Consider the following 25,535-nt stretch of genomic DNA (forward strand, 5'->3'; position numbering starts at 1 on the left):
TGTAAAATGAGTGATATGTACATCCAATTAGGGCTACCTCTAGCCTGAAAATGTACTGATGAGTGAAGTGATCGAACATTAAAATACATGGGAAGCAAAATCTTTCTATTGATCTATTCACTTAATAAGTCTTTCCTAGCTAATCTCAGGAGAAGCCATAGAGAAGAAAACCCTACCATCTATATATCTGATCTACTAATCTTCATCATCTCCTTTGGAAATTAAGGAACTTGACTGATGCAGCAAATACAGAGAAGAAGAGAACGCTGAATCCAACAAGAAATAGAACCGTCCACCCAATCATCCCTGGTCCAAAACCAAGGGTAACTCGCAAAAACTCTTTCACTGGCCCTTTAAACCCCGGCCCTACTATTATTGTTTCTACGTCGCCAAGTTGAGACGAAATGATTCCCCGTAGAGTCCATGAATATGGGCAGATATAGTAGAACCATACCCACCACCCTGGAATGCTCTGTTACCCAACCACATAACATTCATCAAGTTAAAGATTTGAAAGAAAAATAAGAAAATTACAATGCGGTCATGAAGATATATATAGTAGTTACATACAGGTTTGGGAACAAGAAAGCCAGACAAAAGATTCCACAATGAGTAGAATGCAGAGGAAAGGACCGCAGCTGTCTGCTGATTTGATGTCAGGCCAACTGCCATCATTCCGTAAAATGTGAAGTTGGTGAAAGTAAGGAACATGAACACAAGATAGAGGAAAAATTTCCCTGCACCATTCAATTCAAATCGCACAAGTTATTATATATAAGAAGCTAGCTAGCTTGACCTTTGAATTGAAAGAAAGCCCAAATTACATATACTTGATCCACTCATACCTGCGGTCCTTTCAAAATTGATCATGAAATATGTAATGATACCATATATTACTGACTGCACCAGAATATACGGGAGCTCAATAAGGCCCTGTCAGTACAGAAAAGAGAGGCCCTGTCATGCTCAACTTGGTATCGTAAAAATTAATACGGAGTATGTTATTCTAGAGCAGGATTATATTTTGCTAGTCACATACTTTCTCAAGTCATAAAACAGCTTTTACATAATAAAATCTTGAAACTTTTGACAGTTAAAATAATTAAAGGAGCTCCTGACCTGAGCTGCTGCATATGGGAAAGGTGAATACATTCCAGCTGCTTTTTCTCTGTAGAAAACTGTTCTCTCAATGGAAACTATTGGTTGTACAGATGAGGCACTGTTGACCCCAAGAAACAAGGCAGTTGAATACAGAGCTCCCATTACCACCATTAAGTCCTGAGTTGAGTCCCTGTGAAATTATCCGTAACTTAATTAACAACTTCATGGCTGAAACCAAGAGATACTTTGTCTACTAATCAACACAAGTAGTGAAAAGCGTCAAAATAATTGCAATTCAAACTGAAGTTGAAGACGGAGAGAGGCTTACCTTCTTGAACCAATATTCCAGAATACAGAGCCAACAATGAGTGCAGTTATTATGGTAAAAAGTATCCTCACTGCATTGTAGGATGGACTTCTCCAGTATATAATATTTTGCTTCCAGAGACAGATTCTAAATTGAGAAAATGTATCTTGAGAATAGGTTGACTTAAACTTCAAAGGTTCTGAGTTCTGTGGTGGAACACTGAGACGATTAATTGAAGCTTCTACTTCCCTGCATATATGTAAAAAAAGATACAAATAATAAATAAAATAAAATGCAAAGATGGGTGGTGAATGAATAGAAAAACTAGAAATAGTATTTTTGTGTAAAGAGTAAATCACCTGTACTGTTCAGAATTTCTATATAATTCTGCAAAGTCATGACCTATTCTTTCTTCAGCAGCAGCTGTAGTGATCTCAAGCATCCATGTTGCAGGATTGTAACCAGGAGAAATTGGGGAAATCCCAGGCATAGTCTAAACAAATTAAGGGAACAACAGTATTTAACCAACTAAATGCAAGATACAACTAAATAACTAATAGATCTTATATGTCCTTCCTTCTTCACGGCAGCAAGTGAACAAAAAAAGGAACTAATGGAAACAAGTGCATACCTGAAAGTAGTTTATCATAGTTTGTGACTGCGGTCCAAGCTTTCCCCCATATATCATTTGTCCACCTCGTTTCATAAGTAGCAGCTACACATTGAAACATTGTATAAAGCAATATCCGTAGTACATTTAATGAATGAAGAATGACTATATTGTCACTTTCACTTGAAATTTCAAGTTTACTCACCTCATCAAATGCTTCAAAAATTTCAATACTAGGCTGATGAATAGTGCATACAACAGTTCTTCCAGTGTCAACAGTATTACGAACAGTTCTCATGACAATGGCTGCTGCACGAGCATCAAGCCCAGATGTAGGTTCATCCATAAAAATTATGGAAGGATTTGCCACAAGTTCCACTGCAATTGTTAAACGTTTTCTTTGTTCTGTGGACAAGCCGCTACTACCTGGCAAACCTACTAAAGCATTCCTCAGATTGTCAAGCTCCACTAATTCCATTACTTCTTCAACAAACTCCTGAAGGGAAAGAAAATTAGGTTTTCATGTATAACAGAATCAGTAAAAGCTTTCTTTAAAGGTAGAAAAGAGTAGCAATGCCAAACCTTTGTTTGTTGTCGGGTCACTTCCTTGGGAAGCCTTAGATAAGAAGAAAACCAGAGAGATTCAAAAACTGTAACTTGAGGAGAATGTATATCATTTTGTTCGACATATCCTGAAACTCTCGCAAAAGTGCGTTGTTCTTTTGGGTGACCCGATATCCTAATGTCACCTTCTATATAGCCACCAGTTTTCCTACCAGCTAAAACATCCAGCAAAGTGGTTTTTCCTGCTCCACTTGATCCAACTAATGCTGTAAGAACACCTGGTGAGAAAACTCCACTAACATTGGACAGTAATTGCAATTTCTTTTCTGTTACACCTTGCGAAGTCATTTCCTAGTAAACAAAAGATATATTATGTTCCAATTGAAGAAAATACACAATTCAGAAGGAAAAATAATTGGTCTGAGGATACCTTTGGCATGTCAACAAAGTAGTTGACGTTAGAGAAAGTCATTGTTAATGGTTGAAATGGGAGGATCATCCCTTTCCTTCTACTTGCATCCCTGCTGATGACTGAATTTGAATTGTTGTGATTTCCTGCCAAATCATTTAAGACACATAGATAATCATTTAAACAAGCTACTTGACTATTGAATAATAAAAATGAGGATTTTCTTTACCATCATTTGCCGAGCTTTCTTCTATAAATGCCTGAGATGTTCTGATTGCTGCACAAGCAGAAAGAAGTCATACAAGAATGAATAAATATGGATAAAGGTGATTGAGAGACAATTACTTAGATGCCATACGAAGATTCCTAGCCTACTTACGATTGAGGAATGTCAATGCCAGAGTGACTATAATGTTGAAAAACAAAGCAAAGAGCAATAGAACACCAACTCCCAGCCAATACCAATTGTCACTGACGGGTAAGCTGTGTGAATGCAGAAGACTGTTTCCAAGAGTAACATTTCCAGAAGTTTTCCTCTGCAATAGCATCCACAATAAAATGAAAAAAGAAAAAAGAAAAAAAAAACCTATTAATAATTCCTTTTATATGAATTGTAGAGCCTGTCTTCTGACGGCATAGAGAACAAACCTCATTCCATCTTGTTGCAGTGAATTCGTTGACAGATATGGCCCGTTGCCCATAGGACAATGGTGATAGCCAAAAGGCCCAGACCCACCATGGCTTTATCATTTCTGAAAAGAATAGAAACAAGAGCAAAGATAGGATTCTTTTAGTTGCAACTCTGTCAATGATAGTAGTACGAATATAATTAGGGGAGAACTGCAACTTACCTTTCGGCATTATAAACCCTCCCATTAATAATATAACTAGCAGGGCAGCTGACCCAAATGTATTAGCAATGATTACATCTCGCGAAATAGCTGCCATCGAGCGAAAGAGACCCAGTGCCATTTGATGTATGGAAAAGAGGACCAACATATAACGGAAAAACCTGGAAATTTTAACAGGGCAGATAAACATGACAAAATAAGCACCTACATCAACACAATGAAGGTAAAGAAACAGCAGATGCATACCTTCCAACAGAAGGTGCAAATCCTACAGAATAGTAGACAACACAAGACCATATAATTGCTTCAATTGCTGAGTAAGGTATACGCGTAACCCAACTAGAGATGGACCATGCCCACGCAGGATAAAAGAGGTTATCTCTTTGCTTGTAGAAGACTGGTAGTCGGAAAATTGTAATAGGCAGCTCCGAAAATCCATTAAACATCATATGCACCAGGCCGTAAAACAGACAAGAAAGATACAAGTTCGCCTGAACCAGATCTGTAGGATGTAACCGGGTTCTTAGAAACATTGTACATGTCACAAATCCAACAAATGCAACCTGTACATAGTACAAAACTATGAGATTCATAATTCAAGGAATATTGATGTCGAGATCTACACAAAAAATGTTATCAATGAAGCTGTATATATGAAGTTCAACATAAAGGTAAAGCATACCTGACAAGTTCTAAAAATATAAAGAAAACTGTGCCTTTTAATTAGAAGCAGTTCTCTGGTAAAGCATGCTTTAAAGAGCTCTAAGTTGGACACTGCATACTTTTTAGTACACAGAGCTGAAGGATGGGTGTTGGTTCTTTCATAAGGAACAGAAAGAGAGGACTCCAAGGCCTGACCATATCTGGAAGTTCTAAATGCTTCAGCAATTTCTGAAACTGGAATAAACGCATAGGGCTTTGACTGATCACCCCAGTATTGCGCCTGATCCTTCCTTGAAGTCACCTGCAAAAAGATCAAGGTTTTTTCTACATCTAAGAGTCCAAGACAAATAAGCACAAAGACCCAGAGGTAATAATAACAATAATAATAGACAGATAAGTACCTCCTGAAGAAAATCTGCAACTCCCTTACGAGGTGGTAGTTTAAAACCTAATGACTCAAAGAACTCAACAACATTAACTCCTGGACCGTGATACACTACATAACCTTCTGAAAGCAAAATAAGATCATCAAACAGATCAAAAGTCTCTGGGGCTGGCTGAAGAAGAGCCATTAAGACTGTTCCCTCCATTAGATGAACAAAATTCCTTACGCACTTCACAATTTGGTAAGTAGTGGAGCTATCAAGTCCAGTAGATATTTCATCCATGAACAGAGTCTTCCTAGGCCCAACAATCATTTCTCCTGCATTGACAGGTCCAAATTATCATTCTACACCACAAAGAATCAGTGCAAAGTTAATTATGGCGTGGCGTGGCCTAACTATCCCTTTGCACACTCTTTTCATAGAAGAGAATCTACTTTTAGTTAGTATCAGTTGTTCAATTGCCACCTACCAGCCATTTGATGGTGAATATAACCTATGCCAATACTGAATTTTAAGCTATCTCACAACTGTGGGACAGTGGAAGCAATGCTCCCTCATGGAGAGAAAGAGAAATAAAGAACCAGAGAAAAAGAGGAAAACCTGTTGTAACTCTCTTTCTTTGTCCACCTGAAACACCCCTAAGCATGTCGTTACCAACCATTATGTCTGAACATATATCGAGACCAAGGACTTTCAAGATATATTCTGTAGTCACATTATGTTTTCTACTGCCAACAGATGATGCCTGTATTCTTTTAGAAGTTATTAAAAAGCATAATGCATAAGAAAATAAATTACAAAGTTAAAGATCAAAAGATGAAACCTTCATAAATGCATCAATCTGAGGATTTGGGTGTATATTTCTTTCCTTCTCTAGATGTGTTAGATCTTTCATATATCCTGCATGGAAAATCAAAGCAGAATCAAGAATGGCTACAAATTTCTGAGATATCCATAACTACCGATCAAGAAATATTTGAAACAATTTGAGGTCATCATGCTCTAAGCTAGACAAAATCAGATATTAAGGTGATCCAATTCCATTGAGTGTGTCCTAAACCCCCTAATTAATATCTGTTTTTAATTCAGCATCCAGATAGGATAAAATGTACCATCAAGAATATCAAGCAGCTAATAGAAAAAGAAATATTGTGAATATGATATGAGCACTTCAAAATTTCGGCATGACTAAACAATTGTAGTTATATCACTTAGTGAAAAATAAATTACAAAGGGAAGTCGATACAAACCTCCTAAACGCTGGTCTGCACCCTGGCATCTAGCAGCAAAGTCTAGAGTTTCTCGTACAGTTAGTTCAGCAATGTGATTATCTGTCTGACTTATGTAAGCAGAGGTTCTTTGCACACAAAAGCTATCAAGCCCCTGGCCATTGTATGTAATAGTCCCACTTTTCTGAAACCAAGGTGAAGGACAATTTACTCAAATTTCTTTACCAAAAAATTTGAACGATCCAAATAAGAAGTTTACGGGTACAATGATCCTAGTCTAAGTAATTAAATATAGAAAATTATCTTTCTATCTATCAATCAACAATGAATATATACATGCATACAATTAGATGATTAGTCCATAAAAGGATATCTAACACTCATAACTTCAAATTTTCTTCCCCTTTCCGCTGGGACTGGTACCAGCAAAATTTCAGTAAGATAGGAAATATCACGAGTCCCAAAGAAAGATTATAAAACTGCCCTCTAAGCTAACCTTTAAGCCACTTTCAAGTTTGCCAGCTAGAGCCCGAAGTAATGTTGTCTTCCCAGAACCTGGAGGACCCAGAAGCAGAGTCATCCTAGCAAAATAATTGAACAACCATAAAGAGAATTCAAGTTTTGTAGCAACTGCGAGATGAATAAGAACAGACTAAGTACTAGTTTCTGTCTTTAAAATAGTTGGATCTTGGATTACCATAAGCAAGCAGTTTTTCATAGGCGATGTTGATTCGTGTGGTATTTTATCTATATACACAAGTGCCTTTTTTTTTTTTTTTTTTTTTTTTTTATAATTTTTATTTTATATCAGATATACCACTTAGGGGGCGTTTGGTTCGGGTAATCTAGGATAACCAAGGTTATATTTGGCTAGTTATACAAGATTTCTTAGTTTGATTGAAGTTATCCAACTTTCCCATGGAATGTTATTTACCCTCCACATAAGCTTTTTTCATAATTTTGAGGGAATGTGATAACCTTCATCTCCTTAGGTAATATAAGATTCCCTTGCTATTTTACAAAATTTGCCCTTCACTTTGCAAGATGATTTGTAATATGAGGGCATTAAGGTAAAATAACCACTATAACATTCCCAACAATTCAACAACCAAACAGGTTTATATTATATATCTCAGTTTTTACCAAACACAGGAATGTAACATTCCCAGTAATCTAACATTCCCAGCAATCTAACATTCCCTAAGGTAATCTAACATTCCGTGAACCAAACGCCCCCTTAATGCATTAGTAATGAATAACATGTTACCGACATGTTCACATATGTTGGTTACACAAGGTTGCAGTACTCTCAAGTTATATGCAACTGCATTATGCATCTTAGAAAAGTAAAAAAGTAGCATGGATTGTGAATATATTACATACCAAAATTTACTTCGAAGTACATAAATACATAATAATTAAGAGAAATCTTTTAAGCAGATTTAAAGCTCTAATTCGTATTCCATTTATGGTAACTCTAAAGAAAATAAAATAAATCTTTTCATTAATTTCAGAATATTCACAGCAATGCATAGAATACACTCTATATAGTACATCTCTAAATTAAAGCATCAATTAAATGTTTTTTTTTTTTAAAAAGCATCAATTAAATATAAATACGGTAATAGAATGATCAATTATTCTCCTAATTTAAACACAAATGCTAACTAATATTCTAATTATCAATATAAGATAATATGCATTTTTCTTTATTCAAGATGAACGAGAACCAAGTATCAGAATACCAAAGAGGTTATGATCGACATTGAATGCTTAGTACAGTTAATCATCTACAGCATAGTGTCTCATTCTTATAGAATGACATGGCTTTAATCATGCATAAAACGAAGTAGATACTTTCTTCCAAAAAAAAAAAAAAAAAAAAAAAACGAAATAGCTACCAGTAAATTGTCAGCTATATGATTTAACTTTTCTTCCACTAAACATGTAAGAAATCACTAAATGAGCAACGGGTAGCTTACCTTCCTGGTTTGATAGAACCACTTATGTTGTTCAAGATGGTTAGATTGTGTCTCTTTGGGCGGTAGACTCTCAATCCAGTAAATATACTCTGTGTTTGATAGAAACAAAGGCAACATAATAACCTCATTTTAACAAAGAGAATAGCTCATATAATACACAATATAATAATGAAGACATAACACTAAAAAACACATCTATCATTTACGTACCTCGAATGTGTTACGAACAGAATTAGTTAAAGTTGGCAAAGCTCTTGAACCAACTTTTACATCTGCTTTTATTGTCACATTTTGATATCGAACTTCAACTTTTGGCACGTCCAACCCCACTCTTTGTTTGGAAATGCAATTCAAAGCAGTCTTTCATTAGTTAATTGCTTAGCTTGAACTGAAATTACAAACTTCAACGTGCAATATAATGTAATGCAGGTTTTGAAAAATTAAACTCTGAATTGTTCAAAAGTGTAGTATCAAAGGATGCAGATACAAGTCAAGCACAGGAGCATGCAAAAAGATAATCTGCTTAATTAGTTTGAGGATATGAAGAATCATATTCCAATTCAATGTATTTAAGTCCAATAACCATATCAATAATTAGGCTGGCTCGTTATCCATCTTAGCAGAATAGTAAACTAGTTTTGTTATATTTCCATATATCAAAGCATGCTTAATTAATCTCGAAACAGTACATGAACACAAACGCCATCAGCAAGCAAACTTCCGTCGTAAAGCGCGGTAGTTTCACGTATTCACATATATGTATAGAGAGAGAGAGAGAGAAAAGTAAAGCTACCGGTCGAGGCGTTCTTTAATGGCGGTGAGGAGCTTGTAATTATCCTGTTCGGAAGTGGCCAAGGCTTGCTTGACGACTAGTTCGCGGGTGACGCGATTGAGCTTCCGTACATCAATGGCCTCAGTCTTCTCCGTGGCGCCGCCGCCAGCGTCGTGGTCGTTGGCGGTTATCCGATGAGAAGACGGGCGCTTCAACAGCGCGAAGTTCTGCCGCTTCCGAGACGGCAACCTCTCCAACGCCGCCCACATCAGCTCCTCCTCATCCTGTGCAACCGACTCCGCGTTGGACTGCCTCGGGAAGTTATCCACCTGCGCCTCCACATCCAACGCGAAATACTCACTCCCATTCGACGCCGCCATTATTCTCTCTCTCCGATTTTGGGTATAGTATAGGTTTTTGTGTGTATAAATCTGAAAGATATTTTGAGCTCGATGAGATTTGCAGGGAGAAAATATGGCTACGTACCAGCTCAGCGATATTTAAGCCGGGGAATTTAACAACTTTTTGAAAAAATGAAATCACGGAAATGTCCTTAAGACTTGTTACGTCAGCAATGAGGTGTAATGGGGTGAAATGGTGAATGCGGATATTTACCGCTGATTTGTTTTGCCCTCTTCTCACGGAAGTTTAACCACGCCACACATATCGTCCAAATGATCACAACTAGAGTGTAAACAAATCAAATAAATAAAATTCTATTCGTTTCGAATAGAAATTAGGGTGTATTCGAGTATTCGAATATATTTGAATATATATATGCTATTTAAATTTAAATATAAATTTTAATTACATTTTATCTGGGAGAATTTTGTAAAAATATTAAGTTAGACATTTCGAATTCGAATATTTGAGTTGAATTGAATATATTCGAATAGCCCGCATGGGTAGCTCAACTGGTCATAGAGGTGAAACTTTGGAATAATGGCCAGGGATCAAGTCTCACCAGTGGCAGTGTGGGGGGCTTCTTGTGCGCAGTGAGCACCTACATCCTCCCAAATACTCTTGCCTTTTGGAATAAACTGGTCGAATCGAATACGAATCAAATTTGAAACGGTGATTTACATCCCTCCCAAATACTCTTGCCTTTTGGAATAAACTGGTCGAATCGAATACGAATCAAATTTGAAATTTGAATCTTAAACGAATACGAATACCAATATTTGAATATATAGTCAAATTCGAACCGAATAGTGAAATATTTGACTCGATTCGATTCGTTTATTCACAACAACAATCTTTTAGTAACTTTTTTTTTTCTTTCGTTCTTTCATTTTTAAGTTAACTCAGATTTGCCAAGCATCTTGTGCTCAGATGACACATACGTGACTCCCTTTGAGGGAAGGTCACAGGATTGAACCCCTATATAGTCATATACTACCATTATTCGGAATTATAACTTCGTGTTGCTGTGTAATAGTCTGCAAAATCACATATAAATGTTTTATCAAATAACAGCGATATTTTTAATTTGTTACTAATTTTATCTCATATTATTGTTTCCTAACATAGTGATAAAACACTTATTAAAATTGAATATGAAACGAATAAATAATATGTGTTATGAGGTGAATATTAGGACTTAGGAGATATATATATATTTAGAAAGAAAATGTAGCATTAGTCATTGCTAATACGATAAAAATCAAAACATAGATGATTTTATATAGAAGTTTGTAAAAGATGAATGTTATTAAATATTAATTACTTATTTTAACATTTACTACCTAATATATAATATAATCTTTTTGTTTAAAAATATTTTTATTTTTACTAGTATCTTATATTTGTAATGCATGAAATACATTATATGTTTATATTGCCAAAAATTTTGTGGTCAGTGACTCTCTTGAATGTAAAGTCCCAGTATATATTTGTTTAGTTTCTCTCAATCTCATGCATAATGCATGGATATTCATTATATTTTGATTTATTATCTTTCTTCTTATCCTTTTCTTCCGCTAGTATTTCATCATTTTCCTATTCTCTTTTTCTTCCTATTTATAGCCAACATTTCATCATTTTTTTGTTCTTTTCTCCGTACTTTATTGCTATCTTTACCGGCTTTCCTTTCTATTTTTAGATTATTATAACATCACCGTGGCTCACCAATACATTGCATTCTCAACGGAAGATCGATCAAATTTTCACTATAAAAACAGTTGTGGATCTGTTTGGTTTTGATTTGAATAGAATAGAAGCAAGTTAAGATAAGGAGAAGTGTTTGGACACAAATTCTCTTTAAAAGTAATTAATGCATGCATTGATGATGCATTTGCTTGCGTTAAAAGTTGGTTAATTAAAAGACCATTTTGTCAGGCCATGATGTGTTCTGAAAAGACTCTAACTGTGAGACACCTTTAATCTCCTACTATATTCAGACTAATCACCATTCGGGGCTGGCCCAATTAATGGTTAAGTATCTAATATGGTAATTTGAAATGATTAGTAAGTGGATCACTAATGTAACTATAAGGTTAAATATTGAGTAAAGTATATAATCATATACTTTTGTCCTGTTGATCTAAATTGATATTGATATTACCAATAACATTGCAAAAAAACTTTTAATGGGATTTAATTTGAAATATTTTTTTTCTTCTCAATTTTAAATTATATGTAAAGAGATGGTGGAAGTCATACTATAGTAAAATGATCCAACGTGTATGGTTGTTTTTTTGTGGTGGGAAAAGTAAAAGAAAAATGTCAATAAAGTTAATGGAAGACAAGTTGAAGTGTTGAACTGTGAAAATGATCCCCACTATTTTTGAACACCTGAATGGTCAAGATAGTTAGGGCATACTATCTTATTACCTTATCCCCTTTCAAAAAAAAATAAAAAAATCTTATTACCTTATCCAATATAGTCAAATAATAATAACGAATGCAAGAAATATAGACACAAAATGCAAGAAAGGAGTACATATGTAAAAGTCTGGATTAACGAATCTCGATGGATCGAATGAGATCAACTTCCATGCAATGTCTCCATCAAATTGATGATGATGAAGCAGGCAAAAAGCTTTGAGGATTTGTTTCACATGAAATATACCCACCCAGGGTACTGTATGTGCTGGATCATCAATCAATTTCACCACGGGAAGCATAGGGATGTTAGATCTGCCACCTTCTCGATCCATCTGTGCGGTCACTTTCAGTCTTCTTTCTGTCAAGCTTTACATGCATATATGCATTGCATGGCATTTTAATTTGCAATCGACATGTGTTTATTTTGCATTGACCACCTTCATTGTATTGTATTGAGTCTCCGTACGTGCATGCATGCATGCATGAGTCGTTGATGGTTCAGAGTCGGCAGCTTCATGCCGTCGCAGACGGCGGCTGCGCTTTCAGTGAGATATACTTCGAGAAGAAGATGCATGCTTCCTGACTTTCCATCAGGTTTTGGTTTCGTTTCAGCTGTGACATAGACGCTTTCGTTCGTTGACATATATAATTGTAAGTGTACAAATGATACACGTTAGACGCTTTTATGTTGGCTAATTTAATTGACAAAATAATCAGAATTTATATTGGAATTAACTTATGGACCATGGACCGTCTCCTATCAAAAGGTATGTCTTTATCCTCTACAGCATGAATTTATTCGGAGGTGTTCGAAATTATGAAGAAAATACTCATTATGAATATGATTGTTAATCAAGCTTGAAGAAATTAATCAAGTGGTCTTGGTTAATTGGTGTTAATAAATGAATTTATCTTTGCATGGATTTGTTACAGTTTGGCATTGAAGTGGTAAGTGAAAAAGTGTGGTGTGTATTATATTAGAAAATTAAAGTATGGTTTGATGATTGGATGAAGTTAGTATGGAAGTCAGTTTACACCTGGAATGAAGCATTCAAATTAAATATATGGCTATGGTTATTTGAAGGCTTTGGAGTGCTGATTATATGGATCACACCAAAGGGTTGCATACTGCTATAAAAGGAAGCATAAACAAAGTGGAAAGTTGTCATTTTTGTGAACTGCTATATTGAGTGAAATCTACACAAGTGCTATTTAAATTAATCAGCTAAATTATATTATTATTATTGTAGTTCAATTCTGGTCTGCACAGACAGTACCTGGTACAGCTGAAGCTTCACTTGAAGATTGCTATGGCATGCACGGTTCAGTCCTGAATAGGTGTTAGGAAGGGTTGTAGTGGTAAAGGATAATGGCCATTTGTACTTACCTCTTGTAATACTCCTTGGTAAACATCTATAGTGGATTGGACAGACGTGAGTTGCCCCGCAGACGTAGGAGAAGTGCTCCGAACTGCGTGATCAATCTCTGAGTACTTGTTTTATTTTTATGCTTTTATATTTCGTTATTTATGTTCATTAAATAACCTAATTAATTGATAATGCAATATCTCTTCTAAAAACAAGTAGAACATTAAAGGTGTAATTGAATTCAAGATTCACGGCACATTTTCAATAATCTATACTATAATTAAAAATAAAATCTTCTTTCCATGCATTCCGCCCAAACAATAGAAAAGGAAAAATTATTGAGTAAACAATAGAAAAGGAAAATAAAAAAATGATTGATAATTCACTAATTAATACCAATAATGTTAAAAGGAAAAATGAAAAAGTAAACAGAAAGGACAAAATGAAAAAGTAAATAGAATTAACTTACCTGGAAAAGGAAACGGAATTAACTTACTAGAAAACGAATAATAATAATAAGGTTACCAGTAAAAATGGAAAATCCTACCAAAACTTACTAATTAGTAATAATAAGGATTTGAAATTAACTTAATAATAATAAGGATCCGAAATTCAAGCACGCATATTGTTCAGGAAAATCCTACCAAAATTATCACTCCCTTCATTCCACACTGCTAGAATTTGGTCTAAATTATATATACAATTAACATATTATATATTTTTTTGAAAGAAAGGAGGAGAACATCCAAGAAGACCAAGCTCTCATTACGGAGAGATCAGAGCTCGTGATAAAGCTTGGAGATGTCTCGGAAAAGCATGTATCGTCAGTGTGATCCAAGGCGTTCCTTGCTAGGAGATCAGCCACCATGTTTTGTTCTCTGGGTGCATGTTCAAAGCCTAGCGTATCTCCCAGTCCCAGTTACGTTCATCGCAGTTTTGCACATGTCCACCAAGTTGCTGCCCAAGATTGCACATGTCTACCAACTTAGTGCATCTTCATCTTTGTTAAGAGGGCCAATCATCCATTTAAGAAGAGGTTCAACATCCAGCCAGGTATGAGGTATCTGGCCAGAAGCAGGTATCTTTCCCGTTCCTAACCACTGATCTCATACCCTTTTCTAGTATGGGAGCCGCTGCGCAGATGCCTTTCCAAACATTGGATTCATTCCTTCGTCTTTTCATGTTGGCAATGGAGGTTCCGCTCTTCATATATTTTTTTGAGATGACTTGGGACCAAAACCTTGTTTCCCTCTTTAAGGACTCTCCATCCCAGTTTGGCGAGGAGGAATTTATTCAGTGTCTGCATCGATTTTAGGCCAAGACCCCCTGCACTCTTGGGCAAAGTTACAGATTTCCAATTAACCAAGCTTGTTTTTTTGCTTGTACCGTAACCTCCCCACAAAAAATTCCTAGTAGCTTTGTACCGTAATACTCTCACATACCCCCTTAGGAACAACCATCATGGTATAGGCGGGGATAGCATTGAGGACGGACTAAATGTAGTACTGTCAAAGCGGGCCGGTCCGCTTCATTAGACCCGCCCATTGCGGGCTTAATTTTTTGCGGGCTTTTGTGAGCCAGCCCGCCCCGCGTGGGTTGGCGGGCTCTGCGGGTTGGCCCGTGATTTTTTTTAATGTTTAAAAATTTGTAAAATTAATATTTAAAAATTATATATATATATATATATATATATATATATATATATATATATATATATATATATATGCGTTACACATCAAGGCAGAATTCTGCCATGCTGTGTAACGTATATTTATTTATTTATTTTGTTTTTTGTAATAGGTCTAGCCCGCGGGTCGGCCCGCAGCCTGCATGGATTGCAGGTCAATTTTGACCCGCCCCATTAGGCCTGCATTTTCACGGGCCTATTTTTCTATGTTCCTAACTCGCCGACCACGGGGCGCAATCGTTATATCCTACACCACGGCGCGTGTAGCACTGTGTGCCGCGCGCCTCCCAAAATGACGTCGTTTTGAGAGGCACGGTAGGAAGTTGCTTTGATTATGTATATTTGTTCATACAATTATGTATATTTTTTTATTATGTACATTTTTTATACAATTATGTACATTTTTTTTTATACAATTATGTACATCTGAATCAGGAAATTTTTGTGTATTATGTTAAGAGTTGATGTGTATTATGTTAAAAGTTTATGTTTATTATGTATTATGTTAGATTATGTGTATTATCTTTTAAAAAACAGTATGTATATTTTGTTATACAATTATGTACATTCATGTATAACATTATGTACATTTTTGAACATGAAATTTTTTTTAAAGAAAATTAACCGCCAAACACTGGGTAGCGAAATTTCAAAAAAAAAAAAAAAATTGAAACGACGTCGTTTTACATCTAGGCGCACAATGCAACACGCGCCGTGGTGCAGGATATAAATTGTCTCACTGGGCGGGGTCGGGCCAACTCGTGAGCTTCGGCCCATTTTGACGGTATTGACTAAATGTATAGGCGGGCATAGTTTGCATGGTATACATATTATATATTTTCAATTGTAACTAAATGTACCTAATCTGTTAACTAAATGTATATATTTATTAATTATACATGTATAATTTGGATTAAGTTTCACAATACTCGTAGTGAATTGTGGTGCACGATATATCGTTAGGCAAGTTGGGTTGTTAGCATACATGGGCCGGAGAATATGGAACAATTTTGTCATTTTGAAGCGTGGTTGACAAGGCAACATGGGATAATATAATAGACTTGTGAAGTTGTAGTGATGATATAAGAATAATTGCATAGGAAAGAAACTATTAAAATAAACCTATTGAATTGAGATTTTGGAAATTGGGCAGCCTATAAAGCCAACTTCAATATTATTATTATTATTATTTTTTTTGAAAAATTTTTGCTGAAAGAAAGAAAATATTGAGGTATATATATATATATATATATATATATATATATATATATATTGAGAGCAAATAGAGGGCTCAGTAAACACATGTTTTATACAAAATTAATTTTATACACCACTTTTACTAAGACTCAACTTCATGACCTTTCATATATACATATCATTTGAACAGAAAGTATTTAGTATATAATTATTATTTTATAGACCATGATTCATATTATAAAGTGAAAAATATATTTTTAGGCTTTTAATAATATCTATAGTATTATTATTATTTCCTTATAATCGCTAAGTTCAATCATTATCTTTTTGTCATTTTTATTGGGTGACTCGTCTCGTTTCCTTAATCTTCACTCCTGTGGGCCGCCCAATTTCCAAAACCGCAATCCCATAGCTTTCCCGGTTTTTTTCAGTTTCTTTCCGGTGCAACCATCCTTATGCTATCCCAAATCATCTCGCCAATGTCGCCTTGCCACGTCAACAGACAAATTTCGAAATGACAGAATTACCCCACTACCCCCCAGCTGACAGAGTTTTGCAGTGTTGCTGATTCGCATGGTATCACTCCCTTCTACAGACATCGATAATGGATAAGGTTGCAGTGTATAAACATTATAATAAATTCCTTTTTTATTTTTCTTTTCCTTTTAAAAAGCTTTAGATTGTTTGGGTATTTAATAAGCTATGAAAATTCAATTAAAAAGTGATCATTTAGTGTAGTGTGAGAATTCTGGAAGTAGCCAGAAGAAGTAGAAGATCAAAGAACAGAGGGGAATCGGAAAAAAAAAGCCGGTTAATCGGCGATCATAGTGTCGGAGACTTGAAGATATTTTCTGGGGTTTTCATATTTTATTGTTTTTGTGGGAAAGTGGGGGGGCTTTATTACTTTTTGTATGAGAGTTGTTGGATTTTGATTGTTTCTGCTGAGAACATTGAGGAAAGCCATGGGTAGATCATTCAAGGATTCACTCAAAGCTCTGGAAGCTGATATTCAGCTCGCCAACACTATGTAAGCTCCCTGGTCTCTCTGGGTTTTCTTTTTTTGCTCTGGTATTGTTTGTCAATTTGAAGCTTTTAATGATAAATTCATGGATTTTCTGTTGTGGTGTTAAATTGTGTTTACAAAGATTGTTGGTTAGAGCAAAATTGTGGAGAAGTTGTGATTTTTAATTTATTTTGTTTTGCCCACTATAAGGTTGCTGAGATTGGCTTGAAAGAAGAGGGTTTCTGAAGAAATTGTTTATATGTTTTAAGTAGATTTTTATCTTAAAAAGCTGTTGTAGTCATGTAGAACTGTGGTTCAGTGAACTGGAGAGTTTCAGTTCTTGATAATTGAATTTGTGGGAGGAATTGGGGCCATACATGTTTTAGCCACTTTTTTGGAGGTATTGGCAATGGTGATCAATACAAATAAGATTCAGGCTTGGGAGGGATTGAGGAATTGTGTTAATGTAATTGTTTGATAAGGCAAAGTTTCATTTATGTTTGTGGCTTATTGTGTTTCCATCTCTATATCAGAGCATTAGGCCATCGCAGGGAGCTCGATGGAGCGTGTATTCAAATGAGACTGGCCTACAGTCCAGCTTCGCAATTCTGTCTTTTTCTCCTTCAATGGTTTGATTGTAAGGTTGCTGGTGCGCTTGGGCTGCTTGAAGTTCTTGTATATATGGTGAATCTCTCGTGATTTTGGTCGTTCTTTATGTTCTGTTCTTGTGATCCACGAGCAGAGTGAAATCTAGCTGGCATTATAGAATAAGATCGGTTTTTCGTGTTGCAGGCGTATGCTGATGGTAAAACGTCTATGTACATTAAGGAAAGGAGAGCCAGCATTCGAGAATTTTATGGTGAGTGAGGTTGGATCAAGAAAATGTAGTTGGATACTCTTCGTTATTCTATTGTTACCTTGTACTAATGATACTGCTTGTGGAGAACAGAGATAATTTTCCCGTCACTGCAAATCCAAAGAGGGATTACTGATTTCGATGAAATGAAACAGAAAGAAATATGTTCGCTCCGGTATTCGACCAAAGGGAAGCTTTCTGAAATTGAATTGGAAAGGGAAGCGGAATGTGGAATCTGCTTGGAACCTAATAGCAAAGTTGTTTTGCCAGACTGCAGGCATTCGCTCTGCTTAAGATGCTTCCAGGAATGGTAAGTCTTGCCGTGTCTTTTTATGCTTTTGGCACATGCCTTTACAACTGCATAGAGAGCGAAAATTAATCCGCTTGCCTTGGTAAAAATTGCACTAGTCATCCATTACCAAACAGAGCTTATAGCTTATTAGTAGCTTAAAATAAGATATAAGCTCTGCCAAATAGAGCCTTTGTAACAAATAATGATTACTAGTCATCTATTACCAAAACCACTATGCCGGATTTCACTCAACTGGTTTGCTTATTTCTTCAGGCGCAGCCGGTCTCAGTCATGCCCCTTTTGTCGAAGCAATCTCAGACGAGTAAACTCGGATGACCTTTGGGTATGCGTGGAGAAGAGTGAAACTGTGGAGCTACCTCTAATTTTAAGGGAGGACTGGAAGAGGCTGTATAGGTACATCGAAAATCTACCAATTATCCTCCCAGACCCGCGGTTCACTCCCTATGGTTCTCACCTTCGGTGAGGCAGCGAGAGTGGATTGAATTCTGTACATAATTTTCTCGTAAACAATATCAACAACAACAGCTTCACTATCCTGCTCTGTGAATCCCTGTTTCTATCTTTGCAGTTTCTCAAGTCATTTAGTTAGTAGTAATAGCTAGTCAAAACATTGATTTGCTGGTTCTTGAAATGTTGTTTTTTGTGGCCATTTCACTTTTGGGATTCTGTTGTGTCAGCACTGAAATGTACATAAATTCATATTTACAAAGGTTATGGTTGCAGTTCTGGCATGGGCCTCTCAAGAAAACACAAAACAACAATAGTTCTGACTTTAAATTAGATGTCTGGGAACAAAACAACAATGTACATGAACAACTAAACTTATGTTGATATACAGTTGTGATCAAGATCTGGGCATATTCATATATATACTATGAAGGAAGCAGAAAGGAGCTGAGATTCAAGTTTTGATCTTGAGCTTCTTGGTGATTTCTGCAGTGTACTTCCCTTGATGAAAGGCCTGTTGCAGTTCAAGTTGTGTGGGCTGACGAGATCCATCTGCTGCATATGTTCCAGCACCATAGCTGGACCCTCCTCTCACTTCATTCATCTCAAACATTCCACTCCCAAAAGTGTATCCAACAGGCACAAATATCATGCCATGATGTGCTAATTGTGTTATTGCTGTTAACCTGCATATAACGCGAATCAATCAAGTTGGTCAGATTGTTGATTTACAAATTTGACTTTCAGTAGAAGTGACATTCTTGATTTAAGGTTTTTACTTTCTCGTAATCGTTTACCACCTAAGGTTGCAAAGTAGGTCTACTTAGTAGTGACTAAAGTTTCTTCGTCACTAGAAAAATGAAAGAAAGAAAGACTTGCAAGAATAGCTCAATTGGTTCTTAAGTGATAAACTGTGAGCAGGACTCGAATCCTTTGACAATAGTGAAAGTTATACTCAACTTTTTGTGGGTCGGTTTTCTAAATTTTGCATTGTGTGGGCAAGAAAAGAAAAGGGAAGGAAGCAAATTAAAGAAAGAAGACTGACGCGGTAAGTTCTTGGCCGCCGCCATGGAAGCCGGTACTCCAGAAGATTCCGGCGGGCTTTCCGGCGAGAGCTTGAGTGGCCCATAAGGGGTGTGTGGCATCAAAGAAAGCCTTCATCTGAGCAGCCATCACCCCAAACCGAGAAGGGCTACCAAAGAGGAAGCCATCAGCCTCCAAAAGCTGTTCAGGCGAGATTACAGGAACATCATCGGCTTTCGGGTGACTCTTCATCTTCTCCAAAACCCTGTCGGGAAGGGTCTCAGGAACCTATATATTTTTCACACTCAAAATCGAATCCAAGAACACAGAAAACCCAATCCTGCGTTTAATTAAAGACTGAATCTTTAATTTAAGGCATTCAAAAAAAAAACCTGCCAAAGTGTTGCTTTGACGCCATCCACAGAATTCGCTCCCTTCTGTATCTCTCTTGCCATGGTCTCCACATGCCCGTACAGGGAGTAAAACCTGAATCAAAACCCAATTGCAGAAAGATTAAATCCATGGGGTTATAGTATGATCGGAACCTCCAATCAGGAAACTTACACTATATACACGTTTGTAGTGGCCATGGCGCAGTCTCGATCAGTGAAACCAGAGAACAACGCTAATCTATTTATAAATTTATATAATCTGTTGTGCCGGTGTTCTAACTTACCATTTTCTGAAAATATTACTTTATCTCTTCCGACATGCAGAGACAAAGACACTGCACCTAAAGTACATGTACCAGAAACGTGAGTTTGGTGAAACGGCAGAGAAAGCCTGCCCGTTTTTTAGTTTCGCCACGTAAGAAGGTTAGCCTTATCGTTTGAGTCGCTTCTTTTCTTTTGTATTCTTTGATATACATTAGATATTTTAATTTTTCTTACATGGCGTTTGGTTGGAAAGAAGGAAAGAATTATAGAGAAAAAAAATTGCAATTCGTTGAAGATAAATTAGAATTCAAATTACATTATTTAGTAGGGAGGAATAGAATTATTGCCATGACAAAAGAAGAACTGGTATAAAAATTAAAATGTCCTTGTGTAATAATAATACTAATAATAATTAAAGATAAAAAAGTCATTTTCCTCCCTTTTCGCTTTCCTTTTCCCATTGAATTGCAATTCATATCCCATTGAATTGCAATTCATATGGGGAGGGTATGAATTGCAATTCAACAAAATGAGGAATTGCAATTCGGTGGAATTGTAATTCCCTCCAACCAAACACTGTAATTTGTGTGACCTGAAGAATTAGACTATAATTGAATTGCACTACATCCAACCAAACAACTCAAGTCTTTCATTATCCCTGCAAAGGAAAATACAACTTGTACCCTCAACTGTTACTCTCTCTTATAAATCTTTGATGTAGACAACTTTTCTTGGACTCACAAGATGAAAATGTCCTATCTAGTATCTATGCTTGTCACGTCATGTGATATAATTGATGAAGTAGAATTTAAGAATCTCAATACTAGAACTCCCTTGCAAGTCTCTCTCATTTTAAAAAATGGATCCCACTTTCACATAACCTAATTTGCAAGAGTTCTACTACATGTACTTCCAAATTTGCAAGAGTTCTCACTTGTACTCCACGACATGGCAAACAAAGATTGGCTATTTTCATCATGTGGGTCCCAGTGAATATGTCTACATCAAGAATTTGTGAGAGGGAGTAAAAGTTGGGAGTAAGAAATGAGAGTACATATAGTATTTTCCAATTTGCAAATCATTTACTATTCACATTACGTCCCTACAATTCCAATCAACTGTTAAAAGTTGCCCCTGTTTTACCTTACTTTAAAAAATTAATATCTTTTTCTCAATAAATATTTTTTTTTCTTCAACATTATTAATTTATATCAATATATAAATTACATTTAAATATTAAAAATAACAAAACTGAAAATTCAAAAACATAATTTTTTATATAAATTACTTTTAAATATTAAAAATAGCAATACTTAAAATCTAAAAACATAATTTTTAAAAAACAATTTAAAAATTATTCGTACAAGGTATATATAAATAAAGAATCATTTAAAAAAAAATAAAGCACAAAAAAAAACTAATAAATAAAATTAAAAAAACAAAACAAAACAAAACAATAAACAAACAATTTTTTTATTTTTTTTAAAGGTACAAAAGTTGCCGCAGCTTTTGTACTAGATTGCAAATTTGCTTTAAAAAATAGGAATAAGGATCAAATAGGCCATCGAACTGCACACGGTAATGCAATTAGGCCATTGAACCTAAAAAATAATAATAATAAATAAATAAATAAATAAATTAAATCCCTACACTAACCAATTTCATGCAATTTGCATATTTTTCAGGTTTCTAGCATGTCACCATTAATTTAAAATATTTTTTTAAATTATTATCTAAAACAAAATTTTTTTTTTTTATAAAAAAAACATAGCATCTCCGGCCATGGCGTCTCTGGTTGGAGATGAAGAAACCTTCTTTGTCTCCAGCCATAGACGAAGAAGGTTTCCTCGTCTCCATGGCCGGCCATGGAGACGAAGAAACTCTTCGTCTCTATGCATCGCTGGTAATGGAGACGAAGAGATTCACGCTTTGTTTTATTATTTTTATTTTTTTTTAGTTTTAAATAATTATTTTCGGAATAACGGTCAAATATGTTATCCAACTACACACCAAAATGTAATTAGGTCACTGAATCAAAAAAATTACAATTAGATCTCTAAACAGTACAAATTCTTACAATTTAACCTAAAATGACTTGTTTACCTCTTACTAAGTTAACCTGTTGGTTCTTTTATTTAAAAATAATTTTTAAAATTTTTAATTAATAATTATCCATTTTTAAAATTTTTAATTTTTAAATTATTGTTTGAGGTGGATGAGCGTTCGGTGTACAGTGTTGACTATTGAGATTTTATGGATAGCTGTGGGCCCACTTTTGGTGGTTAGTTTAATGATTTTTTTTTTTTTTGAGTAAATAATGTGGGCACTGGGTCCCAGTTTGTTAATTTGTTACTAAGGTTAATAATAATTGAAAAATATATTTATATCAACAAATTTAAAAGTATAGAGTTAAAACATGCTCAATGGTTAAAGTTTTTTCATAATTTTTAAAGGGGTGATAGAGTTAAAACATGCTCAATGGTTAAAGTTTTTTCATAATTTTTAAAGTGCCATGTAAAATGGAGGGTAGGTGCGCCTAATGCATACATGCAGCGACAAAGTCTTCTTTTTTAACTTGTAGGGCGGTAGCGAGACTCACACAAAATGTTGATTTGCATTAATAAATTTTCATTCTCTATCTTCTCACATCTCTCCCCCAGGCCACCTAAACTCACAACCTGAAAAACACCTCAAAAATACAGTTGTGGATATGTTCTTGTATTGTATGCATATTAATGACATGATCGAAGACTAATCAGACTTAGACTGAAGCAAAATATGAAAAGCAGGCGCGCTCAAACAGGCGACAAAATCTTTTTTTTTTCCTTTGCAGCGAGGCTCACAACAAAATCAACATTTGCAGTAATAAATTTTCATTCTCTCATGGCCTCTCACATCTCTCATCCACCTAAACCCAAAAACCTTAAAAAAAAAAAAAAATCCCCTCTAAAATGCAATGGTGGATATGCTCTTGTATTGTACACATATTAATGACATGATCAGAGACTAATCGTACTTAGATTGAGTCTAAATTTTGAAGCCTAGAAGCTCGGTTACAAAAATAAACAAAAAGAATGACAAAATAGTCATTTTCACTAAAACTATAGATGTGGCATTCGGATCGGAACTAACATATGTTGTGATCGACTTGAATTTTTAGTGTCGCACTGCCACATCATATAGATACCTCATGCAGCTAGAAGAGTGATTGACACTACACCAAATCAGGCATTTAGCGGCGGTTCCAAACCGCCACTAGTGTGTTTAGCGGCGGTTATTAAACCGTGTCTAAATAGTGTGTTGCGAAGCATTTAGCGGCGGTTTTCAACAATCGCGGGAATTAATGGAAAACTCATTTAGCGGCGGTTTATAACCGCCGTTAATATTTATTTAATATTTACAGTTTTTAATGTGCATTTAGCGGGCCGCTAATATTTTTTTAATATTTATTTTAAATGTTAGCGGCGGTTTACAAACCGCCGCTAATGTTTATTTAATATATATTTTTTTGGTAAATGTTAGCGGCGGTTTCAAAACCGCCGCTAATGTTTATTTAATTTTTTTTTTGTATTTTCTCATATAATAGGGATTTATATATATATATATATATATATATATATATATATATATATATATATATATATATTTGTATTTTCTAATATAATAGGTATTGCTACTAAACTTATAATAATTGTCATTAAATTACTTTTTGTTGTAAACATCTACTTTCATATGTGCATTGCAAACACCAAAAAAAAAAAAAAAACATTTAATTTAGAAGAAATTCAAATGTAACTTGTATTGCCAAATACTAATGTTTAACAATATTCAAGAAAGTTTACATATTAAAAGAAAATCAATTCTACATCCAAGCTCATTGGTGGCAATTTTATCATCAGAAGAGAGCTCATTCATCTCCTCTGTAGTGATGGTTTCTCATGTGACTCTTCCTTGAGACCTCTTTGCTCCCGCTCTTTCTTTACCCTTCTAAATTCCATATCCTTCTCTTCCAGCTTCTCTTGCAACATAAACACCTGCAACCATATTTAAACAAATTTGTAAATTTGTTATGTAGCAATGATTTAGAACTCAGCCACATTCTTGAAATATCAGGGAAAATGAATTAGAAGACAAATCTCCAGTGTTTCAAGTCAAGCAAGATAATGGCATGATTCAACTTCTTTCACTAATTTGTTGATTGTAAGAGAAATGATTAGTTTATGATGTCACTGCTCTGAATAACAGTCTCATAAACTCACCAAGTGACTACTAAGCTAAAGTCATTGCAAAAAATGGGCAAATTATACTTGAATCATGGTCCACATTGCAAGGTGGACCACTGATCACATCACAGTAAAAAAATAAAATATTAAAAAAAAAATCGCCTCAAGTATAAGCAGGAGGCATTACTATGTTAGGCATGAAAAGTTCCCCTATGCCAGTGCTTCTATAGTTACATAAAAACAGAAATAATACATAATTGAAGAGGGGGAATTACCATTTCATTTGATATTTCAACATTATTAGTCAGTCCCTCTATTTGTTTGCATAATCCTGCAACTGATAACAGAAGACAATATAGTAGTTTATTCAATATGAAGGTTTCGTGCAAAAGGAAATTGACATTTTACATCATCACTAGACTATGAATATCATTTCTCACCCTCGATGAGAATTAATAGTCTTGACTTTTCCTTGTAGTATTTTTCTTTCCTCTGAAAGCAAACAAACTACTACAACTTGCTTCTCCAGGAGAGCCCCTGCAAACGATGTTAAGACCTGTAGCATGAAAGTATGAAGAAAAGATCAGAATTTACAGTAATTGCTCATATACACCCACTGCAAAACACAATCTGGATTTCAATTTTGAGTTGTTTTATTACTTGTCATAGACAATTATTTAACTTGTAAACCTGCCATTCATATGGTGGTCCATAGTTGCATCCTTTACTATTTCGATGCTCAAATTTCAAAGCTACCTGTGCAGCACTAGAACACCAAAACATAAGATGTTTGCATTGAACACACACGAGAGAAATCCAATTTATTAGTAAGGGTGACGTCCCTCGTGTTCTTTCAATTGCATTACCACCAGAAATTCAGCGACCAACATAGACTTGTCCAAAGCCTCCTTTGCCAAGAAATGAAATAAAATACCAAAGCAGAAAACAAGAGATTCAATATTAGGCTCAGTATGGGTGACGTCCCTCGTGTTCATTTCATCGTCTTAACTTAACAAGCAGGAAAAAACCTGGAATTATTTCTATCTTACATTTCTAAGATTGT

At 35.2% G+C, this 25,535-nt stretch overlaps 3 protein-coding genes and 1 long non-coding RNA gene across 5 annotated transcripts; 2 read left to right on the forward strand and 2 right to left on the reverse strand.

Annotated features, from left to right (window-relative positions):
- LOC109173800 (ABC transporter G family member 31) lies at window positions 1-9,346 on the reverse strand. Of its 2 annotated transcripts, XM_019323103.1 has the most exons (24): window positions 8,896-9,346; window positions 8,313-8,433; window positions 8,103-8,191; window positions 6,617-6,701; window positions 6,142-6,304; window positions 5,715-5,791; window positions 5,492-5,636; window positions 4,907-5,208; window positions 4,525-4,806; window positions 4,089-4,405; window positions 3,843-4,003; window positions 3,640-3,743; window positions 3,371-3,527; window positions 3,221-3,268; window positions 3,013-3,137; window positions 2,601-2,933; window positions 2,224-2,514; window positions 2,040-2,123; window positions 1,768-1,901; window positions 1,430-1,657; window positions 1,120-1,291; window positions 846-933; window positions 571-737; window positions 1-472 (listed from the first exon to the last, which is right to left on the reverse strand). In XM_019323103.1, the coding sequence occupies exons 1-24, from the start codon at window positions 9,252-9,254 to the stop codon at window positions 206-208; spliced, it is 4,299 nt and encodes a 1,432-aa protein (XP_019178648.1). In that variant the 5' UTR covers window positions 9,255-9,346; the 3' UTR covers window positions 1-205. The 2 variants fall into 2 exon arrangements, with proteins under 2 accessions (XP_019178648.1, XP_019178649.1); XM_019323104.1 differs by lacking the exon at window positions 8,313-8,433 and having other exon boundaries at window positions 8,896-8,994.
- LOC109173804 lies at window positions 1,262-25,499 on the forward strand. Its single transcript, XR_002052964.1, has 3 exons — window positions 1,262-1,275; window positions 5,255-5,260; window positions 25,391-25,499. It is a non-coding gene; the product is annotated as an uncharacterized LOC109173804 (long non-coding RNA).
- On the forward strand, window positions 16,615-18,829 carry LOC109173802. The gene is made up of 5 exons (XM_019323105.1): window positions 16,615-16,978; window positions 17,488-17,638; window positions 17,747-17,813; window positions 17,904-18,120; window positions 18,376-18,829. The coding sequence occupies exons 1-5, from the start codon at window positions 16,914-16,916 to the stop codon at window positions 18,584-18,586; spliced, it is 711 nt and encodes a 236-aa protein (XP_019178650.1). The 5' UTR covers window positions 16,615-16,913; the 3' UTR covers window positions 18,587-18,829.
- Window positions 18,876-20,433, reverse strand: LOC109173803 (probable NAD(P)H dehydrogenase (quinone) FQR1-like 3). Its single transcript, XM_019323106.1, has 4 exons — window positions 20,158-20,433; window positions 19,986-20,079; window positions 19,616-19,881; window positions 18,876-19,256 (listed from the first exon to the last, which is right to left on the reverse strand). The coding sequence occupies exons 1-4, from the start codon at window positions 20,181-20,183 to the stop codon at window positions 19,025-19,027; spliced, it is 618 nt and encodes a 205-aa protein (XP_019178651.1). The 5' UTR covers window positions 20,184-20,433; the 3' UTR covers window positions 18,876-19,024.
- Window positions 25,500-25,535: the final 36 nt, after the last annotated feature.

Source organism: Ipomoea nil, unplaced genomic scaffold (genome assembly GCF_001879475.1).
Source record: "Ipomoea nil cultivar Tokyo-kokei standard unplaced genomic scaffold, Asagao_1.1 scaffold0482, whole genome shotgun sequence".
Lineage (NCBI taxonomy): Eukaryota > Viridiplantae > Streptophyta > Magnoliopsida > Solanales > Convolvulaceae > Ipomoea > Ipomoea nil.